The 22,990-nt window shown below is 38.4% G+C and overlaps 1 protein-coding gene across 1 annotated transcript in view; it reads right to left on the bottom strand.

Annotated features, from left to right (window-relative positions):
• The window catches only part of pkd1a (polycystic kidney disease 1a), an 87,526-nt gene extending 73,970 nt beyond the window's left edge, over positions 1 to 13,556 (bottom strand). The window contains exon 1 of the mRNA XM_085355081.1: positions 13,051 to 13,556. Coding sequence (XP_085211207.1) covers positions 13,051 to 13,322 — 272 coding nt within the window. The 5' untranslated portion in view covers positions 13,323 to 13,556. The remainder of the gene's footprint in view (positions 1 to 13,050) is intronic.
• Positions 13,557 to 22,990: the final 9,434 nt, after the last annotated feature.

Genomic DNA, 22,990 nt, shown 5'->3' with positions numbered 1-22,990 from the left:
AACCTCTCACATGTTTAAGCTGCGGGAGATTTCACTTGTCATGTTTGCATAGTAAGCTAACAATTAATAAGACGATGTCAGAGGAATTGGTGCACAAATTATCATCACTCACAGATCAGTGCTGTCGCTCTCTATACACAGTTCGCGCGATTGCAAAGTGAAAGCAAAAAAACAAGCGCAAATTCAAACACGATTTCAATATGTCACATATTGACAGTGGCTCACCGATGCCAATGACATAATTACCCAGCTACATTTCTGAAAGAATGCAAAAGCATTGACATATATTTTTCCTTCCTACAATAGCCCGACAGGCAGGGCAGAGATAGCCCCGGGACGTCGGGCTAGCGATATTGCGAGCCCTGTATCTGATTGAGGAATCACTCATCTTTGGAAAAGAGAGTTTATTACAGAGAAATGTCTCTTTCCAAAATAAAAGCTATACTATCCGCTTCTTCTGGGCTATATTCTCAGCAGCATATTAAACATATCAGGTCTCCATAAGGAGAATCCTGTGCTAACAGCTGTCTAAATGACTCGGCTAAAGTTTGTAGCATGCATGCTTGTTGTTTTTGTCTTTGCACTAGGATGATGTCGGTGTAAATGTGCAGTCATATTCGTTGTGTTCCCACTAGTGCTTTCAGGTTAATCTCGTTGAAATAACCTTAACGCCGCAACACGGCAAATCTCCGTTAACGAGCTACCCTATACAGAGGGGCTAGACGGCCAACACGTTAACGAGCTAACTGCGCTAACACACTAGCTCCCACCCATGTAATTGAGCATTGCATGGCACATCCAACATACTGTTTTACTTTAGTCCATGACTCGCTTACCTTCAGGGTCATACGTCACATGAAAACCAAAATAATTCCAAACGCCAGATCTGAATGAGGGTGGGGAGGTCCACTTCTGTCTCGCTAGCTTGCCCTGCGCTCTTCCTTCTGACCATGCTGTCTGTGTTGAGTGCTCAGTGAATCTGCGTTCGACTACTCCGCCTAGGCTGCACTCTCGAGCCTAGGCGGAGTAGTCAAATGCAGATTCACTGAGCGCTCAACACAGACAGCATCGTCAGAAGGAAAGTTGATAAAATAAATTACAAATTTTGTATTGTTCTTTTTTTTTTCTCCCCTTTGGTTTTCTTTCTCTCTCCCCCTCTTTCTTTCATTCTTTCCCCCTGTCCTATCCCACAGTCATGTCTGTCCCGTTTGCAACTGAAAATAAAATAAATTCATAATTATAATAAAGGTCAATCAAATGGACCAATATGATGATCCACTTAAAATAAATCCTCTTGGCATCTTTCTTGGCCTCAAGACAACAATTCTGATGGCTATAGATCCAAACGGGACACAAAAAAAAAAAAAAAAAAAAAAAATTGAAAAAAATTGTATTGTTCGATACATATGCGTACCGAACCGAAAGCACTGTATCGAACGGTTCAATATCGATACGAATATCGTTGCACCCCTAATATATGCCCCCAGGATGAGACAACGAACATCCAAGAATACATTAGGAAGATGGCCCCAACTGACCGAGTGCTCAGTGAATACCTCAGGCAGCAGAAACCCAAGAAAGAGGAGGGAGACGAGGAACCATCATGGAAGGACAGGCCCCTGCACGGTATGTACCACCGGCAGATAGAGGAGGTGGCTGATATCCAGAAATCCTACCAGTGGCTGGACAAAGCTGGACTGAAAGACAGCACAGAGGCACTAATCATGGCAGCACAAGAACAAGCTCTGAGCACAAGATCCATAGAGGCTGGGGTCTATCACACCAGGCAAGACCCCAGGTGCAGGCTGTGTAAAGATGCCCCAGAGACAATCCAGCACATAACAGCAGGGTGCAAGATGCTAGCAGGCAAGGCATACATGGAACGCCATAACCAAGTGGCCGGCATAGTGTACAGGAACATCTGTGCCGAGTATAACCTGGAAGTCCCGAGGTCAAAATGGGAGATGCCCCCAAGGGTGGTGGAGAATGACCGAGCTAAGATCCTGTGGGACTTCCAGATACAGACGGACAAAATGGTGGTGGCTAACCAACCGGACATAGTGGTGGTAGACAAACAGAAGAAGACGGCCGTAGTGATCGATGTAGCGGTTCCGAATGACAGCAATATCAGGAAGAAGGAACACGAGAAGCTGGAGAAATACCAAGGGCTCAGAGAAGAGCTCGAGAGGATGTGGAGGGTGAAGGTAACGGTGGTCCCCGTGGTAATCGGAGCACTAGGTGCGGTGACTCCCAAGCTAGGCGAGTGGCTCCAGCAGATCCCGGGAATAACATCGGAGATCTCTGTCCAGAAGAGCGCAGTCCTGGGAACAGCTAAGATACTGCGCAGGACCCTCAAGCTCCCAGGCCTCTGGTAGAGGACCCGAGCTTGAAGGATAAACCGCCCGCAGGGGCGTGCTGGGTGTTTTTTTTTTAGGGAAGATGTTTACTACATTGGGAAGATGGCCCCATATGTGTGTGTGTGTGTGTGTGCTAGGGGTGCAACGATACACAAAATTCACGGTTCGGTTCAATACTTTGGTGTCACGGTTTGATATTTTTTCGATACAAAAAAATGTTCATGCTTTTTTAATTTGTCATTTATTAAAATTATAAATATATATTTTAACTCAAAAGTACAGTTTTTAAATTTAATGTTGCTGAAAAAACAAAGTAATAAAAAAATAAATCTGATCGAGAAATCACTCATCTTTGGAAAAGAGAGTTTATTACAGAGAAATGGCTCTTTCCAAAATAAAAGCTATACTATACGCTTCTTCTGGGGTATACTCTCAGCAGCATATTAAACATATCAGGTCCCCATAAGGAGAATCATTTGCTAACAGCTGTCTAAATGACTCGGGTAAAGTTTGTAGCATGCATGCTTGTTGTTTTTGTCTGCTTTCACTTGTCTTTGCACTAGGATGATGTCGGAGTAAATGTGCAGTCATATTCATTGTGTTCCCACTAGTGCTGTCAGCGTTAATCTGAAATGACGTTAACGCCACGGCAAATCTCCGTTAACGAGCTACCGCGGATCGCCCCGTGCGTGGGGCTGGACAGCGTCAACACGTTAACGAGCAAACTGCGCTAACGCAGTAGTTCCCACCCATGTAATTGAGCATTGCGTGGCACATCCGACATACTGTTTTACTTTAGTCCATGACGCGCTTACCTTCATGGTCATACTTCACATGAAGACCAAAATAGTTCCAAAGGCCAGATCTGAATGAGGGTGGGGGAGGTTCAATTTGCCATGTTGCAACGAGCTTAGCTTCTGTCTTGCTAGCTTGCGCTGCGCTCAGTGGATCTGCGCTGGACAGTGCAGCCTAGGCGGAGTAGTCGAACACAGATCCACTGAGCTCCCAACACAGACAGCATCGTCAGAAGAAAAGTTGATAAAATAAATAAAAAAAATTTGTATTGTTCGATACATATGCTTACTGAACCGAAAGCACAAACCTCCTTACAATTGCTCTGGTCACTAACAGATTCCCATGGTCATGCACAGAAGATGCAAACTACGCTTATATGACGGACTCTATTTGTTTAGGTTTTTAAATGTTTACTATGCAAACCATAAACACAAAATGTTTGCCTTCACAATAAAAGCTGTGCCTTTTGAATTATAGTTTTTCAAAAGGCACAAATTTTACTGTTTTCAGCTTTAAGTTTTACTATTTAGGAGTTTTTGCAGATAGGCTGACATGCTCCCTGTAAACTAAGGGCAACTGCAGCAATCTGCTAGTGACCAAAGCAATAACAAAGATTTCTGGTACAGCACCCACTTTGCAACTTTTGTCACCAAGCAACAGGCAGCAACCTTCATAACTACTCATCAACCAATTGGGGAGAAACCGTTTTCCTCCTCCTCCTGTGTGACTGAGGTCTGAGAAACTATGGATGCTCCTAAATGGTTACAAAAAGCATACTTTGACAAGTTCTGATAAACTAGTCAAACCAAATAAGACAACTGTACAAATTATACCTGTGCTCACTCTGCTAAGGGCACCAGTGTGAGATTGAAGGTAATTTACTAACACCACTCCACTATTTAGAAGCAACTGCAAAAGTGCAAAACCAAATGAAAGGACCTTAGAGAAAAGGTCACACATACAGCTTTTTCTCTGCACTATTTGTTAGATTGGCAAAAAAAATAATAATAATAATAATAAGTGCGGCACTTTAAAAAAAACAACAACAAAAACAGGAGGGCTGTGAAAATAAGGTGCAGAAGAAGACCCAGACAGACTGGATTTGAGACACAGCAGCACGTATCACTCTGGGAAATAGGAATTACCAGATTCAACTAAGTTACCATTCAAAACAGAATCACTGAGTGTGCTGTACGTGTAGAGAGGGAGTAATGTGACAGAAACGATGAATAAGATGAAAAATTGGTAGCAAGGAAAAAAAGCAGCTTCAGAGTGAGTCATTATGACCCGAGTGCATTCAAGTCTAGATAAGTGTGATAGAAGTTTGTGTGAAGAATGCAAGTGTGAGAACTCCAGGAAGACTAGAGGTATGAACATCAAACTCTGGCTATTTTTTCTTTTCTTAATTTATAGGTGAGCAAGGATGCACTGATGCAATCACAATTCTGGATGCAACTTAAAGAAATCACCCCAAAAAATTTTAACAGAAGGATAAAGTGTAATGGATAAAGATCCAAGCATGCCAGCAACCTACTGAAACAATATTCTCTTAAGAAGATAATGAAATAATCATTTTGATCCTTGTGAAGGATCACAGATACGGTTACATGAATACACTGAAGGCTTGGGAAAAGGAAAGCTTTACCACAGCTATTGCAGAAATTATTCCATGCCCAGATGATGTCCAATTTAATAACAAACTACATATTAAGCCACAAGTGTGTTTACAAGAACTTTCTCTCTTGCCCATTTTTAACTGTACATCTGTTCTGTTTTTTACTAATTTAAAACCAACAAATGTATTTTTCTAGAATCTTATTGCTATTGTTTCTTTACGATAAACACCACCATCTTTAATGCTTTTTAGTATTTAAATATTTCTTGGGAACACTGTAAATCCTGAGTGCAGTATAACTTTAAAGAACACTAGTGCCATTTTTTTTCCTTTTTTTTTTAGCATAGTTATTTCTATCAACCCCTCTCTGCATATTAACAACCATGATCGGTGTGACTGATGTGACGGAACATCTCATTTACTTGTTTAGAGGGATTTTGAAGATTAAAATGAACTCTTTCAGGAAACAGTTTGTGGTGTGAGACTGCTGTTAAAATAGTTATCTCAATTAACTTGATTTATGAGTAGTGTATTGGAATATAGAATTTATTTATAACCGAAAAGTATTTAAAAATTAAGAACTTATGTCTTCTCAAAAGAAGAAAATTGTGACTATTAAGTAAAAACTGTATTGTGTTCTTTGTGTTACGCTGTTACTTCCTAGTCTGCATGTGTGCATTCTTTTTCAGGCTTTTTTTCCTCTGTGAACACAACACATCTGGCCGACGTTTTGCTGGATAAATTGCAGTCAACTATGTGAACGATGCCCACATGTGTATAAATAAGCCTTTGAGTATGACAGAGCAGTGTATTTTGGTGGGAACTTGTGAGAGAAAAAAGGCCTGCAGTACTACAAACTAACATTTTAAGGTGCTTCTTGATTAGTTGCAATCAGTCCGTGCAGTAACATTCCCTCCTCAAGTACACTTTCATTATCATCCACAGGACATTTGTATTATCGTATTTACTTTGCGATATAAAGCGCCTTGAGGTGACTGCTCCTGGGAATTGGTGCTTCATTGATCATCAATTGAGGTGACTTGAACTGAAGTCGTATGGAGTAAAATGTCGCCTTAGGAGAAGAGCGGGTCGTTTAATAATCAAAAGTTTAGTGGTTTGATCTTGAGCTCTTCAATCCTGCATGTCAAAGTGTCCTTGGAGTAAAAGGAACTTCAATTGTCCCTGATGCAATACAGTGTGCATGTGTGTGGGTGGGTAAGTATGTACTGTAAAAGCACTTTGAGAGGTCAATAAGTCTAGAAAAGGTACATAAAAATGCTAGCCTATTCACAATGTTGATACAGTTTTTACAGCTACTTTTACTATGCAGACTTTCCTAATGCTGTTTTGTTTTGTGTGCACATATGACTCTCCACACAATCTTTTCCATTTGCAAAACTCATGTTATTCAGATGTGAGATAAAAGATCGACAAGGATATTTTTGAGGAGTCAAAAAAGGCTTCTTGCTACCATCTATGTTAAATTATGTTTTGTTCACAACAAGCTTTCATTTCTGATGGGGAGTATAAGTCCACCTCTTCCAAACAGACCTAGGGTTAGATTACCATATTATAAAATAAATCTGTGCATAGCGATATAACATACCTGAGCACATTGCAAACTTACAATTGAGAAAACACCCTAAGCAATCTTCACTGCCAAAACATCAACATTCAGATGCATGACTTTCTTCTCCAGCCTGCCGCCACTCCACTAAGTTAATGATAAACCAAGACATTTCTGGCACCCCTGGTAGAAAAGTACTGAGTGCATGAAGGCTGAGACAAGCTACACACTTCTTTCTTTCTGCTGCTATGAAACATTAAAAGCAAGGTATCGTTAATTACGAGCGCTGATAATTTCATTCGCCAATTTAAGAACCGTTAAGGATTTGGCACCCATCATACATTGCTTTGAGTTAAGCAACCTTTATTCTGAGGATTTTTTTTTTTAGCTAAAGGCATGGGCAGGCATACACAGTGAAAGGAAGGATGGGAGCTGGCTCTTCTTCTCTCCCTGGTTCTTTCCTCATTCTCTTATTTATAACTGCCTGGAATGTCTGCACTTCTGTTAGTGATGTCATCAGTTACTTTTGCCATGGTAACACAACAAAATCTCCCCTGCATATGGTCAGTACATTCAATCTTTCCCACTTTATTAAAGTCACTCAGTGTGTGTGTGTGTGTGTGTGTGTGTGTGTGTGTGTGCGCGCGCGCATGCAGGTGGTTGTAAGACCGATAACCACCTTTGGATCTGGAGATGAGGGCGGAAAGGCAATGCAGGAGACAGTGAGAGAATTTTTGATTTTACAGTCTCACCTGTTCGAAAGCTGTCTCGAAGCCCCAAGACCCATACACAGCCAACACAACCAGAAAATAAAGTAGTTTAAAAACATATCGGCCTGCCTACAGTGGGGCTGTGTGTGTATGTGCATCTTGCTGTCATGGCAACACCACAAAATCCTCCTTGGCAGAATAGATAGGAGAAGGTATGCATGACCACAAGTGTGTTTAAATTTCAAACAAACTATGCTACTGCCTAAAACACAGTCTGTAACGATGCTGAAGAACTGAAGAGCTACTTTACATGTTACATGGCCCGAATAATAACTACGTTCTTTGTTTGGTGCGCTGTGGTACCGTTCTTCAATGACAATGCCAGTGCGTGGAGCCTACAGCTATAGCTACAAACATCAGTGCACAGCATTGCTTTTCAGTTTCAGCTGCAATAAAAGTTAACGGAAAGTATTTTGTGCTTACTGGAGTGCAAGTACGACCTAACGATGTCAAAAAGTATTGCATACCCACACAGTGTATGGTCAAAAGAGCCAAACGTTAGTCTTCTCGTGTGTTGTTTTTTTGTTTTTTAATAAAGGCAAGTTTATATTACTGCCTGATCAAGCTATTTACAGAAACAACACACACACACACAAAAACTTACAGTACTGAAAACATTTCCAGTTCACTTTCTCTGCCTTATGTCCCGGGACTCGTACAGCAATGTGATGATGTGCGTCCCAAGAATATTCAAACAAAACAACGGCACTTAAAAAAACCTTAGTTTCATTTTACAAGTATGTCCCAGAACTGCAAAACTCTCCGTATGAAGTGTTAAGAGATTTTATTATGTGTGTGGGTTGGAGCAGATGGACTGATGTGTAACGGGAATGCTTTTCTCCAACTGCACTCTGCAGTATGTTAAAATATTTCACAGCCACTGGATTTTTTTTTTCCACCAAGGGTGTGTCTAGAACATTTAGATTTGGGGCCAGATAGGGGCATAGACAGAATGGAGAGGAGCTGGTGTTTAATGGATGTGAAATGAGTTTTATTAAAGTCTCGGTGTGGCTGACGTATTTTTGCTTCAGTTATTTTGCAGTAATGTGACACATTAGAAAGGACTGGAGAAGGCAAGGAGAAAAGAATTGGTGGCAAAAAAAAGCTCTTTCCTAGCAATTTCTTCAAATGGAAATGTGGTATTTTTACTGAAAGAAAAGTAGAAATTAAACAGGGAAAAGGCACAAAATCCATTTAGACCTACAGCATGTGTTCAGGGTAGCATCCCTACGCCTATAGCTTGATCACAGAGACTTTTCCTGCATCTCTCTCTCACAAAGCAGAGAAGTTATGAATGCTGTCTAAAGCCAGCCACAGTTAAATTAAATTTCATGGTGAGACACTACAGCATTACACTGGGTCCTATCCAGTTTTCCCACAGCTAAATAATGCTAATAAATGTGCACCGATAGAAAAGTGGATGCACAGTTATGCAAAGAGGACTAAGGACAATATTACTAAAGAGTAAAATAAATAAAAACACGCTTGCTCCGTTATCTACTAATCATTTACAGCATCGCTCCTTGTGGATGACTAAAGGACAGTCATTTACTGTGAGCGCTGAGTTCACATCTATTCAAGCTCAAATCTGTAGTCGGCTCCTCCAAGGTATCAAATTCACATACAACAGTGACAATAAACTAGCCTGACACCGCTTTAAGACAGACAAATCATTCACTGCCTATTCATTTTTGTGGTGGTTATTTGCTCCAAGGCTACATTTTTAAGTCTGGTAATAGTCTCTTAAATAGAAAAGCTATTTCTAATATTGATTGATTGATTGATTGATTGATTGATTGATTGATTGATTGATTGATTGAATCTTTATTTTGAACATGTTGAAAAAGTATAAAAAAAAAATAGAATTAAAAGAGACAAATGAACAAAGCAAACAAAAGGAAAACGAGCAACCACAACTCCAAATAACGTCCATGTTCAAAAAGGAGCAGGAAGAAGCATAAGCTTATTTAATCCCACCCCTTTTCCACTATCTAGTATCAATAGACTACAGAAATACCTCCTTGTAATTACATTATATGTTATGTGTAATTTTTTTTTTTTTTTTTTTTTTTTTTTAAATATATACACATATATGTTTCTATCTATCCATACCTACGTATATACACACATATACACATTTTCAATAACCCCATTAACACCTGAAGGATACACAACCTACAATTTTATTTATATATATATATATATATATATATATATATATATATATATATATATATATATATATATACACACACACACACACACACACACACACACACACACATATACACACATATATATATATACATACATACATACATACATACATACATACATATACACATACATATATACCCATACCAACAAACCCGTGCATGCGCACACACATGAAAATATTAGACAAGAACACCCTATCAAATCTCTACCTTTTCCCTGTACCCTGTAAAAACCATATCCTTAAACCGCTTTTTAAACTGCGCCATGCTTGGACATTGCTTCATATCTTTACTTAGTCTGTTCCACAGCTTCACTCCACACACAGAGATGCAAAAACTTTTTAATGTTGTACGGATACGAGGATGTTTTAAATTTAATTCCCCCCTCAAATTGTATCCCCGTTCCCTTTTAGAAAACATTTTTAGAATATTGTCAGGAAGCAGGTTATTTATTGCTTTATATATAATTTGTGCTGTGAGAAAATGAACCAGATCTGTGAATTTTAGAATTTTTGATTTTAAGAATAGTGGATTTGTATGATCTCTGTAACCAGTTTTATGGATTATCCTTATGGCCCTTTTTTGTAATATAAAGATTGATGATAGCGAACATTTGTAAGTATTGCCCCAAACCTCTGCACAGTAATTCAAATACGGTGCAATCAGGGAACAATAGAGAATGTGGAGTGATTTGTGGTCCAGAATGTGTTTTACTTTACTCAAGATTGAGACACTTCTTGAAATTTTGTTATGTATATGATTTATATGAGACTTCCAGTTTAATTTATCATCTATAATCACACCAAGAAACTTATGTTCAAGTACTCTTTCAATTTCCACACCATCTACATGAATCTGCACTTGTGCATTTCTAAGGGGATTCCCAAATAAGATAATTTTAGTTTTACTTAGATTTAGCGATAGTTTGTTCCTGTTAAACCATTTTTTAATTTTGCACATTTCTGAAGTAATTGTATCCAGCAGCTCCTTTAGATTCCCCCCAGAACAAAAAATATTTGTGTCATCTGCAAATAATACTAATTTTAATATATCAGATGCCTTACAAATATCATTTATATAAATAATAAATAATTTTGGACCCAGTACAGAGCCTTGTGGAACACCACAAGCAATGTCCAAGCATGATGAGGAATGGACACCCAGCTTCACAAATTGTTTCCGGTCACTTAAATAATTTTTCACCCATTGCAGTACAACCCCCCTAATCCCATACCGTTCCAGTTTATTAATTAATATGTCATGATTGATTGTGTCGAATGCTTTCTTGAGATCCAGAAATACTCCAGCTGCATACTGTTTCTGATCTATAGCATTCGTAATCTCCTCAATTGATTCGATTAATGCCAGAGATGTTGATCTTTTTGATCTGAATCCATATTGACTGTCAGAGAGTAATTTATATTTATCTAAGAATTTGTCTAATCGTTTATTAAACAGGTTTTCTAGGATTTTGGAGAATTGTGGTAGTAAAGAAACAGACCTGTAATTTGTGAAGTGGCGTCTATCCCCGGTTTTATACAGCGGCACAACTTTAGCTATTTTCATTTTGTTTGGCACTTTTCCCGTCTGAAATGATAAGTTGCAAATATATGTTAGAGGTCCTACAATTCCTTCAATGACCTTCTTGACGATTTTCATGTCAATATCATTACAATCAGTGGATGTTTTATATTTACACATGTGTACAATGTCAATTATTTCTTTTTCCTCCACTGATGTGAGGAACATTGAGTTAGGGTTCCTATCAATCAGGTTTTCACTACATTCTACTGATGGCAGTGACTCAGGAATTTGTTCTGCCAGTTTTGGTCCAATATTTACAAAATAATGATTAAAGCTGTTGACCTTATCAGCAGTGTTTTCCATAATATTGCCATTATCGATAAAGTATTGTGGATAACTTTGTTGTCCAGAATTATTTTTAATATAAAAAAAGACCTGTAAGACCTGCTCTGCATGCTGTAGAGATTCACAGTAGCCTTACTGACTCTTCTCTGCATCTACTAAAAGATGTTAAAAGGACAAAGATGATTTTAAGAGAGCTAACAATCCAGACCTGAACTGTCATCTCTCTGCCTCAGACAGACCAAAGGCCATTATTCAGAAATCGCTGCAAGTAAATGACCTTTATTATTCTTTAAAGTTCAGCCTGCAGCATTATTAAATGAACACTACCAAGTTCTCCAGCTGAATGTCTCAGCCTTCTGTGAAATCAGATTTAACTTTGAGTAAAATATTTGCTATCAACCACATGTGTCTGCCTATTGAGTAGGACACAAGTAGCTAAATTAGTAAGGACAGTTAAGTTCACAGCCAGCCGCCTTTACGTATGACTTCCGCTGGTACAGTAGGGTTAAGGAGGTTCATCTACTTTGATGCAATTAACACTCCAACAAATTCCAACATGAGACATTAACATTCAGATAAATCACAGACAGACAGTGCAGCAGAGTCTGTCTCTAATTTATCTGTCTCTAAACAAGCCACTTTTCTTCTTTTATGCAAACATTACCACTAAAGGTCAGGTGATAATAGGGGATCCAACTGAAAGTAGAAGCCCTCTATACAACAAATACAACCAGTGTACCTCCAGAGTTTTATTTACTTATAAAACTCTGTGTAAACAAAATTATAGCGCTCATTTTGTGTCCTAAAGCAAGACCTGGCCAACACAGAGTGCACTGATTATGTGCCTGGTATTTATAGTAAAGTCTTAAGTTAAATACTGTAAAGAAAGGTAGTTTCAGTAAAAATAAATAATGAATAACATATGGCTTCCATCGCACAGAACAGAATGTTCTGCTGCAGCTACACCAGAGGCTCAAGTCTGATCTGCTCCACCTTTGGTTTCTGGTCACCAACTTATTAATACCAACAAACGGGGGGGAAGATGCGCGCACGCAAAAGCACGCACGCACAGTCACCAGCAGTCAGTCCTTCTTTTGACATAAAAAGTAAACAAAAATTGTATTAATTATTATTATTATTATTCTCATTATTGTCTGATTGCCTCCACATAGTATTTATTTTCCAATCAGTTTTGGCTTTGTTTGTGTTTTTACTACACTGGTGCACCCTGAAGACCATCAAAGCCAACTTAATCAAATCTCCACATCTGTCAGCGCACTTATACGTTCAGGACGCCACAATTTATTCATGTTTAATCTGCTAATTACTGTATCGATTACTTGGATAATTAAATGCTAATACCATAAATATTTTCATGACGTACCAAGGGGGAAAACAAACAAACAACAGAAACTTAAAGCCAAAAGTAGTTAGTTAACAGGATTTTTTCCACCAACAGCCCAAAACAAAGGAATGACACATTTCCACTGAGTTTAATAAGCAGAAGAGACACAAACGCTCACATTTTAAAAGTTTTTTTGCTCGTTTGATTCACAACGATTAAGTCTGACTATTTTCCAATCAGCTGATCTAATTGATTAAACATTTGACCCCTTTAATTACCACAGAACAGCAGCATAAACAATAAATCAAAAACTCACGTCATATTAGCTGTTAGGAATAATGGGGTACACGCATATGGGGATGTAACAAGCGGGCTGATAGACAAGAACCCCAGATGAATTAAACTTTTACGTGTGTTACGCTTGTTTTCCGGGGTGATAAGTTTGGTCAAACTGGGTGAAAAACTCTCCACTGTGCATTCATATCCTGTGCAGCTTGTTTTGGTTTCTTTACTTACAACACATTGGTGGCCAGCGGGATCTCTTCCGCCGCAGGGGCCCTTTCCAACCCGATGCTGGAGCAGTTGACGACGCAGGACTGCTGGGGCCCAAGTGGACAGCTGCAGTTAACGGGACAGGGACTGCAACTCTTGCCGCCGTCCGCCTGCGCCGCGGAGCCCCATACTTCCAAGCAGCAGAGCGCCACAAGCAGACTGGAAAAGAAACTAAACCTCGGGAGGCAGACGCCATGTTTTCGCTTGGATAAAGTCTGTCCATTTCCACAAGGCATAGCTCACTCACATCTCATCGCCTCTGATGGTGTAAGTCCTCACAGTCTGGGAAGGAACAAAATGCTCGGAACAAAAGCAAAAACACGCGCGTCCTTTTTCCACGGCTTTCATATAAGGAGACAAAAACAGAAGAAGTCATTAACTTTTTCACACCGTTATCTGTCTTTGTTTTCCCAGCGTTGTTTTTCTTCTCCTCGTATCCCCTTCCCCTGAAAATGTAACGGAGCTTTTCCAGAATCCTTTGAGGAGAAAAAAAGTTTTGGAGAACTTCCTCCCTCCCCCTTTTTCCATATCATGCAGTTCCACGAGCCGCCACTGTGACCTGGCGAATAGCCTACTTTTCCTTCTCAGTTGAATGAATACAATGTTAGACTGATTACCACTTAAAAAAAAGGGTAAACATTTAAAGTGAAAGTTACTGAATAAAACAGCTAGAAAATGGCATATATAGTTTTTTTCAAGTTGCCAAAATAATCGATTGAAATAAACACATGTAACCAGGCCTCAGATTTCTGGTAAGTTTTCTCTGATGAGGGTTACTCCTTGTTAGAGGGCCTGGGTAAAAGATTCATGGGTATTCTCTTTTTGTTTTTCCTGATAAAGTAAAAAGTCGACTGCTTCTTCACTTGCCCAACTGGCAACACAGCTTCGATCAATCCTACATTCAAAAAAGTTGAGGTGCTGTGCAAAAGGTAAAGCAGAATGCAGCCACTTTAAAACCTACATTTGGTTACAATTAGTAGAAAGAAAGCATAGGAAACGCTGAGAGTAGGAAATGTTATTGATTCTGTTATCGGTTTTTGGGGGGAGAATATATGGTCATTTTAAATTTGACGCAAGCAAGACATTTGAAAACATTTGAGACAGAGGTAAATTAATGAATAAAGAAAGAAAGAAATGAAAAGTCAGTACCACCTTCTTTGTGGGCATTTAAAAAAGAACCTTCTAGAGCAGAGCTGGACTGGCCATCGGCCATAGTGATTTTTCGTTTTGATGTTTGTTTTTGTAACGGTATAAACAATGAAAGGTGGTGGATTGGCCAATTGGTCGTGATCGACTCTGGGCTTACAAAACACTCGTAGGTGAAAAGGAAACGATTTGTCCCCTACTTCAGCTAGAATGAAAAAAGACACAAAGCTGGACTTATTCTGCGTCTTTACGCTGCACAGCTGCCTCTTCTTCTCTCCCCTGTTGCTACTTCAATCATGAAACTGATCAATGATCAGCTGATCGGGATTTCTGTCTCGCCCCGTCTCTCTTGTTTGTTTATCGCCCAGAAAGAGGAAACCAGCGGATGTCGCGCTAAACAACAGCAGCACGTTTAAGCTTGATAAGCTGTTGTTAGAATTAATTTGATATTACTTTTGTAGTATCAGCTGATGTTTGCTGGAGCCACAGCCGTAAAGCTGCTGGTCATGTTATCGTTTTGGATATCTGGTGAGGGGGAAACGTGAAGATGAAACCATGAGATGTCCTTAAGTGGTCATCTGATGCAAACTGTATAGAAATCATACATATATACCAACAAGACAGTGTACATCACTGTCAGAACAGCGTTTGTTTTCATTCAAATGCTTTATGATTTTTCCTGTAATACCTGGTGGGCCGGTCTCTACTTCAAATACCTGGGCCAATTTTTTTGTCTCAGTCCAGTCCTGTTCTAGAGAGTCTGTCAGAAGTAAACACGGACGCAGTTTACACTCTGTGAAAGACATGGACAAGCTGAAAACTGTTTTCATCACCTGTAGTAGATGATATCATTGACAGATCAAAAGTATCAGAACAAAAGTGCATGCAAAGGACAAGGCCCTAAAGAAATACTGAATCACCTTACACTCATAAACAGGCACAATCAATATATCAGCTCAGAAATGTTTCTGAAAGCTGCTGTGGGCCTGCGATATATATGTGAAGGACTGAGAAATTGTCCTATTATTTATTTAATTGCTGTAAGTTCACCCCATGCACCTGGCATGTGGAGGCCTGATTATTGCCAAATAAGGCAGGCTCAGAAGCAACATAACATGATATGCAGATGGCATTTTTTTCAATGACAGCCTTATTTATTTCAGAAACACTGTGCAAAATTACAGTCGATCTACAGTAGCATTGAGGGCTAGGTTCAGGGCACATTGAGAAAATTTGCTGCTTTTTGAAAAGAAGATTAGTCCTATATAGAACAAAAATGGGAAAACACTTGCTTACACTACACCACAACCTCGTCTTATTAAAAGAACAGATGATGTAAAACACTGGTAAACGTGCCCATCTCCCAGGAAACACGTTGCTGGTATCAGCTTCAAAGTGAGGTTGACATTTTTTAAATACAAATATTCAAATCATTCAGTTTAAACATCTGTTGCATTTGTACTGTTATTTTATTACACGTAAGCAATTTAAACAATTTCCAATTTAAATTCTGTCTTTATGACATTGTACTTTTTTGAAAACAAAGTCGAGATAACAGCCAGTAATTGAACTTGAGCCATAAAAAACCCGTAAGCTGAAATCATAAATAATAAACAGCTTAAAACAGCGTGACTTTTTTGTTATTATGAGTCAAGAAGGAGCGAAATGAAGACATATTCATGGTTCTTGTGATGAAGGCGGGCATACAAACAGTTGCTGAAAAGATAAAAGGAAAAATTACATGATGAAATAAGCAATTTTGTTCAGATGAAAAGTGTTAACTATGAAGCAGTCACTGAGTATTCTTTCACCTTGAGGTAGAGATATGACTGTTGCAAAGCCTTCTTCACTCACAGAGATTGAAATTTATCATCTTGCTGAAGTTTAAGAATGAATCTGCTCTGCTGGTATTCCATTGTCAAATGACAAATGTATCACTTTCTATTTTTCATATTTCTCGTCCCTGCAGTATTTCCTGAAGCAGTGCATGGCACGTGTTAGAAGTGTTTCTCGGGTATTTGATTTGGCCAGAGCGCACACATCCTTCCTGCAGGCATCTGGTGCTCTGTACAAAGAAGAGCCCCACAATAACTTGCATACTTTCTTATTCTCATGAGTCTTTGGCAGTTCTTCACTGTAGAGCTTATATTTGAGAGACAAAAATATGCGTGACTGAAAGACAGTCTGCACTCAATATTTTAGGGGAAGTTAAAAAATAAAGAGTTGTGTACAAATCTATACATACACCTTTCAAAACATAGTTTGCAATGCACTTTGGCAGATAAGTACGAAGGAGAACAATCAGAAGGTAAATTCAAACAAAAAGCCAAATATTAAAGCCAAAGAACACAAGATAAGGGAAAGTTGAGACAGCGTTTTTAAAAAAGAAAAAGGAATGTACAAAACAAAGCACAAATTGGTAAATAAGAAATACTGAAAAGAATAGAAGCGATAATAACAGTACAGTAAGAATAAACAAGAGGACAAAAGCAATAAATGCTCTGCATCACATAAAAAAAAAATGATTTCAGAAGTGATTTTGGAAGGAATTCACTGATTCTGAGAGCCTTATCTCCTCTGGAGTCAAGCCTGAGGATTTAAGGGTGGTGGTCAACAGTTTTTGCTATTTACCTTGAAGCCAGATCCAAGCATTCCTTGAAGGTGATTAGCAGAATCTCAAAATCAAAGACATGGAGCTAGTGGAAAGAGATCAGGAATGGGGTGATGTGATGCTGACTTCTAAACCTGAGTAGTGACTTTTCAGAGTATGTACGACCCAAAAAGGTGCAAAAAGTTGGGACTCAGTGTAAAATGATGTGCAGATTTTCTAAACTCATATTTTATCCAGTTGATGAAATTTGTGATCTATATGCAGACCAGTTCAGCATCCAGACTTCTCTGCTACTAAACCAGGTGTAGCATTTTTTATCTGAAATATGAAAGGCCTTCTCTGAAAAAGGACATAATCTGCTTATGAGCATATGCTGCTTTGATCCTGTATATACTTTTGATCATTAATGATCCATTTCTATAGGGACTAATGCACCCTCATACCATCTGAGATGTAGGCCTTTGAATTCGGTCCGTTGAACAAGGCAGAGGATCCCTCTCCTGTTTAGGAAAAGCAACATCCAGAAAGAATTTCAAATTTTGATTTGACTGCCCACAGAACAGTTTTCCACATTGTCTCAGTCCAATAATCTTTGGCCAAGAGAAGATGGCAGACTTCCTGGGTCATGTTCACATATGGCTTCTTTTTATATTTGAGGATGGCACAGTGAACTGAGTTTACAGACAGTTATTTTTGGGAGTGTCCCCGAGCCCGTGGATCGATTTGTATGACAGAATCGTGCCCGTGTCTTCCCTTGTAAGGCAGAGAACATTCTTCTGAAGTCATTCCACAATGATGTGTATAGACACAATTAATTTGCAGGTTGACAAACCTCTGCCCATCTTTACCTCTGATAAACTCTGCCTCTCTAAGATGGTCTTTTTATATCGAACCATGATACTGACCTGTTGCTTATTAACCAAATTAGATGCGAAACGTTCCTTGAGCTGTTTCTTTCTGGCACCACTTACATTTCCAGTCTTTGGTTGCACGCATCCCAACTTTTGAGACGTCTTTCTGCCATCAAATTCAAAATGAGTTGTTTTTCATGAAATAGTAAAATGTCTGACTCATATCCTCACAGTGCACATGTTGTACATGTGCATTGAAAATAAAGAGCTATTCTATTCTAAAAACATTACAAAGAAGTTGGTAATAAAAGCTTGCATTTAAAACAAATATTTTCACAATATCCAAAAATTTTAGATCAGAATTTTAAACCAGTTTGTGTCCTGTGGAGTTGAACATTTAACCTTAGAAGAACTGTTATTTCTTATTTTTTGCTGACAGATGTTTAAAAGTGCTTTAGATACCTCCTCGTCAGAGAATCATTTTTATCTTGAGGCCATGGCTATAGGCTGTTGATCCCCAGGCATAGCTCAAGCTAGGCTTTGCTGGAACGAGAGCAATATATAAAAAAAAAAAGCTTTTCAGACAATTTTGAAACAAAGAGAAACAAGAGTACAGGGCTAGAACACAAAGAACAAGTCTTTCAATGTCAAATTCAACTTGATGAAATATGTTTGCAGTTAAAGTCTCAGAGGGATTCACGGCTTTCTTGAAAATAGTATTTCAAAGCAACAAGGAAACCCCCCACCTGAAATTTCTGATCCACCAAGGCACTTCCTGGGAAAAAATAAAACAAACAAAATAAAGATTTTTTATAATGTTTTAGTTAATGAACATAAGAAACAAACACAAAATAAAAATACAAAAAGAATAAAACCCAGAGATTGGTATTATGTTGAAGCTGATAAACCTTGGTTAAATGTAATAAGTTAAGCGGTTCTGCATATCTTATTACACATTTACCAGCCACTTTGTTAGGTACACGTGTTTAACTTGTTAACCACAGTATCTAATCACCCAGTCATCTCACAGCAGCTCAGTGCATTTATGCATGACCTGCTGAGGTTCAAAGTAAGCATCAGAATGGGGAAAAAAGGGATTTAAGTGAGGTTTAACGTGGCATGGTTGCCGGTGCCAGACGGACTGGTCTGAGCATTTCAGAAACTGCTGATCTACTGGGATTTTCCAGCACAACCAACTTGAGGGATTTACAGAGAAAGGTCTGATAAACACAAAATATCCAGGTCTTGTTGATGCCAGAGGTCAGAGGAGAAAAGCCAGACTGCTTTAAGCTCATAGGAACTCAACAGTAATGTAATGGTTTTGATGTATACGTAATGAAGATTCGGTTTCTTACTGTAGTTTGTTGCCATTACTTTAGAACATCTGAGTTTCTTTTTTATTGATTTAATGTGAGTTAATTATAGAAGAGTGTATTGAACATCATTGGCTGGTGTGCTTGTTGACTTTTGATATCCCTGAAAAATTTAGGATCTACTCTATTTCATATTATTATCTCTCTCCAAATATCTTTTTGTAGCTAATAGTTTTTCTGGATTTTATCCTTGGCAGCAGACAAAACAAAGACAGTGTTTTCCTGTATTTATTAGATATGAATATCTCCAAATTATCTGGCAGTTTCTTAGTTTCTCCCTTTTATACAATAGAAAATTAAGCATTGTTTTCCTGTAAACTTGTACACATCTACAAATAGAGATTTCAGTTATTTTCTAGAAAACTAGAACTAGTGTTATCTAGTGTTGCCAGCTTGATCTGATGTCAAGACAGAAAATGAATGCAATAAATTATTACAGTTTCTAATGAGTGAGACATAGATATATGTGGCATTTAAAAAAAATGGATAAATAACACACTGCAAAAAGCCAATTAGTTTTTCAAACATTTCCACAAAAGTGATGCCATGCTGAAGCTAAAGGAAAACAGAAAATCCTCAGTGGCTGCCAAATTCCTAATTAGCCATCAAGAAACTCTGTACAAAATATAATGCCAATATTCATTGTCTATTTTAATCCTTGGACCCACATAGTTGGTCTTGATCTGCCCTCTCTGTTGACTATATTGGCTCAAGGAGACAGCCCGCAGAAGCAGATGGTCCAAATGTATCAAATGAAGTATTTTGTGTTTGTCTGGCCCAGACTGGTCCAGTCTGGGCTGTGTGAAGGTAAAATAAGCTTGGCTCCTGTTTAGTTATGGGGAGGGTCCTCCAGCCTGGCCAGGAAAACAGCACTTACTGAGGCCTCTGTCTGTGTTTTTGTAGGTCTGCAGGAAGAGAGGGGAAGTAGGGAGTTACAGAAGGAGAGAGTGAGAGAGGTCTGGAGATGGTGATGGAGATGGAAGCACATAACAGTGAAAAACAGAAGAGCCCAAAGTAGAGGAAGCTGACAAAAAAGATAGAAGAAAGTGATAGAAAAGTACAGGCAGTATGAAGACAAAATTTCATATAAGACGTGAAACCCCCCCCTAAAAAACAAGTAAAAGTTGCTTGTCTTCTTTGTCTTCTAAGCGATATAGATGGAAAATAGCATGTTCATTACATGTAATATAAATACATGTATGACTTGATTTGAGAAGGAGTGACTTTTAATATGTATTTCATTCTACATATTAAATGGTTTATTTACTTTTATTCCTAACAAAGTTACCAAAATTCCACCTGAAAACTAATAATTAGTCAATAATTAATGGAGACATGATGATACACCTGACAGAAAAAGGCAAAAAACAAAAGTTGCTTAAAAGTTTTTCAGTTTTTATCCAATCCTGCTGTATCAATAAATTATTTTTTCAAATGAGCAACACGACACCATTATCTATTCTACTTTTTTATATATATAGCAGGCACATGTAATAGAAAGTAAACAATATTTTAGGTCAAACCCCTAAAACTCTTTGGATTACTGTAATTACAAGGCAATATCTCTTTAATGTTTTGAGGGAAAGAAACATTCACTCAAGAATAAAAAAATATATATTGTGGTGAAAGATACTTTGATCTTATATCTTTCCAATTTTTGTGTAAGTTAATGACAATCCACTTGGACTTAATGATGAACTAAATAGGGTCTAGTGGTCAAAGGTGAGCGCGACCGCACAATTCAGCTGTAATTTAGGAACTCATGTTAAAACTAACTTTGTGAAAAATGCAGAATAAATCATAATATTTTATTTTACACTTTATAGGTTCAAAGGTCAGGTCTGGATAGACATGACCTTTAATAAATACATCTGATAAAAATCCAAGCCAATCAAATTTAGGATTGACCAAGAGCCAACTGCTGCTTTGCATCAGCAACAGGAATTTTACATTGTCCCACCACCTGATGCACAATAACTAGAAAGCAAATCAGTACAACGCCTAGTGCAGCTGTACTGCTGAAACCTAACAGGGGAATATGACTCCTGAAAGAAATCTGTTTTGTGTAGCCAAAGGTTTAATCTAAAAGCTGTGTGGAAACAGCAAACTATAAAACTCTCACCAATAAAACTCATCTATATATAAATAATCCAATAAAACCTACAAACTCTTCTGCTGACAATGTATTGCGGCTCCTCCAACCAACGGCCGCGGCAGGCTAAACATGAGGACACAGATGACGCGCAACAATAAACGCATAAAATACACTTCTGCACCATTTGCTCCTTTTATTCCACATGCAACTGTCCAATATACAAATCAGCGCCTGGGATTAACTATTAAACAAATGCACAGACTGCACAAACAAATAACTGCAACTCAAAAAGAACTGTACTAATTACTATGCCAAATTACAACTTAGCCTAAGGCATCAATTAGTGCATAAATATACAAAAACCAACAAGTTACAGTCAAAATACATCAAACTCATTCAAGCTGCGCTCAACAGAAGGTTTTGCCTCATGCTCACCCAACCTTTCTGCTCATCAACATCAGGTGCCGTGAACAGGTGAGTGCAACCACATTTGTCATCTACCACACCCATGAGACACGCCCCACACCCGTGCACCAATACAGTGAGTCCATTTAAATCAACCCACATAGTCAAAAAAGGAGCAACTCATATGGCTCCTACAATAGTCATCTTAATTAATAAATCAGTTTTCTCAGCTGGAACAAATCCTGGACACCTGGAGGTAATTAATAGCTTTTTACTTGATCCATAATTTTGAAATCTTTTTATTTGGGAAATTTTAATATATTCAGCAGAATACAGAATATGTTTGTTGCATCATAATAATTTGCTCGGCATACTATATTAATAGTTTTTTGTTGTAACAAAATTACTGTTTTAGTATTTGTTTAATACACATTTCCCCATACTTCAGCATCACTATGAGTGAGCAGTACTGTATATAAAGAGAATCCCGATTTACAAGTTCCTTAGCTTTATGCAAGGATGTAATTGTCTTAGAGATTTCTGCTGTGATGTGGAAATCATTACGATCTGTGGTGCAGAGTGTGCATGACTTCTATGAGTGAGGAAACAGTAGTAGAGAAACTAAGTCGACAGCATGTTAGCAGACTATTAGATGGCAGAGAGGCAGAATAAAGTGGCAGCAAAAGCTTTAAAGTCTGCGTACGCAGGGCTGAGGCGTTCCCACTTGACATTGATGAGCTCCACCCCACCAACCAGCAACTTGGAGCACGTGCAGAGGAAAAGCTGAGTTACAGCCCAGGGGTTCGTAAAAGACATTTATCTGAGGTGCCAGTCAGAATTGTAAGTCGCCAAACCATGTGGGCGGAAATAGTCAGCAATTTCAGTACATATTAACAAAAAATGTTCTTTGAGCAATGAACTGATGGAAAAAACAATCTTCCAGGACTTTTATACCCTCAAACATTCTTCCAGGACATTTTTGTTTTGTTTTCACAAAGCAAAAATAATGAACACATAGAAAAATGAATTCATTCAGCTTGTAATAATGGTATTATTATTATAGGTATTATTGTGTACCAAGGTCAAATAACAGGCAGTAGTGCTCTCTGATAGACTTTATTGCCACAGGAAAGTGCCTTACCTTCAATCTTAAACTACAAGGCCACTTTGGACCCAATCAAAACAGTGAACACGCACCACTCCAGTCCAGCATTGACAAACAAGACTTAAATAAATACTCACTTGGCAAGAACTCAGAGAGGTTGTAGTGAAACACAGGGCATCCAATAATCTAAAGGAGCATGTTTTAATGTCATACTGAATATATAGTTTAATTGTGGGAAATTGTTGAATGAATTTCACTGCTCCTGTATTTAAAGGACACAAAATGATAGATGCCCAAGGTCAAAAAGGAAATCTGTTC

The sequence above is a fragment of the Diplotaxodon limnothrissa genome, linkage group LG6 (genome assembly GCF_057381915.1).
Source record: "Diplotaxodon limnothrissa isolate DT_005_m linkage group LG6, D_limnothrissa_male_GT1.1, whole genome shotgun sequence".
NCBI classification, from domain to species: Eukaryota; Metazoa; Chordata; class Actinopteri; order Cichliformes; family Cichlidae; genus Diplotaxodon; species Diplotaxodon limnothrissa.
This window is presented reverse-complemented; position numbering and strand designations above follow the sequence as displayed.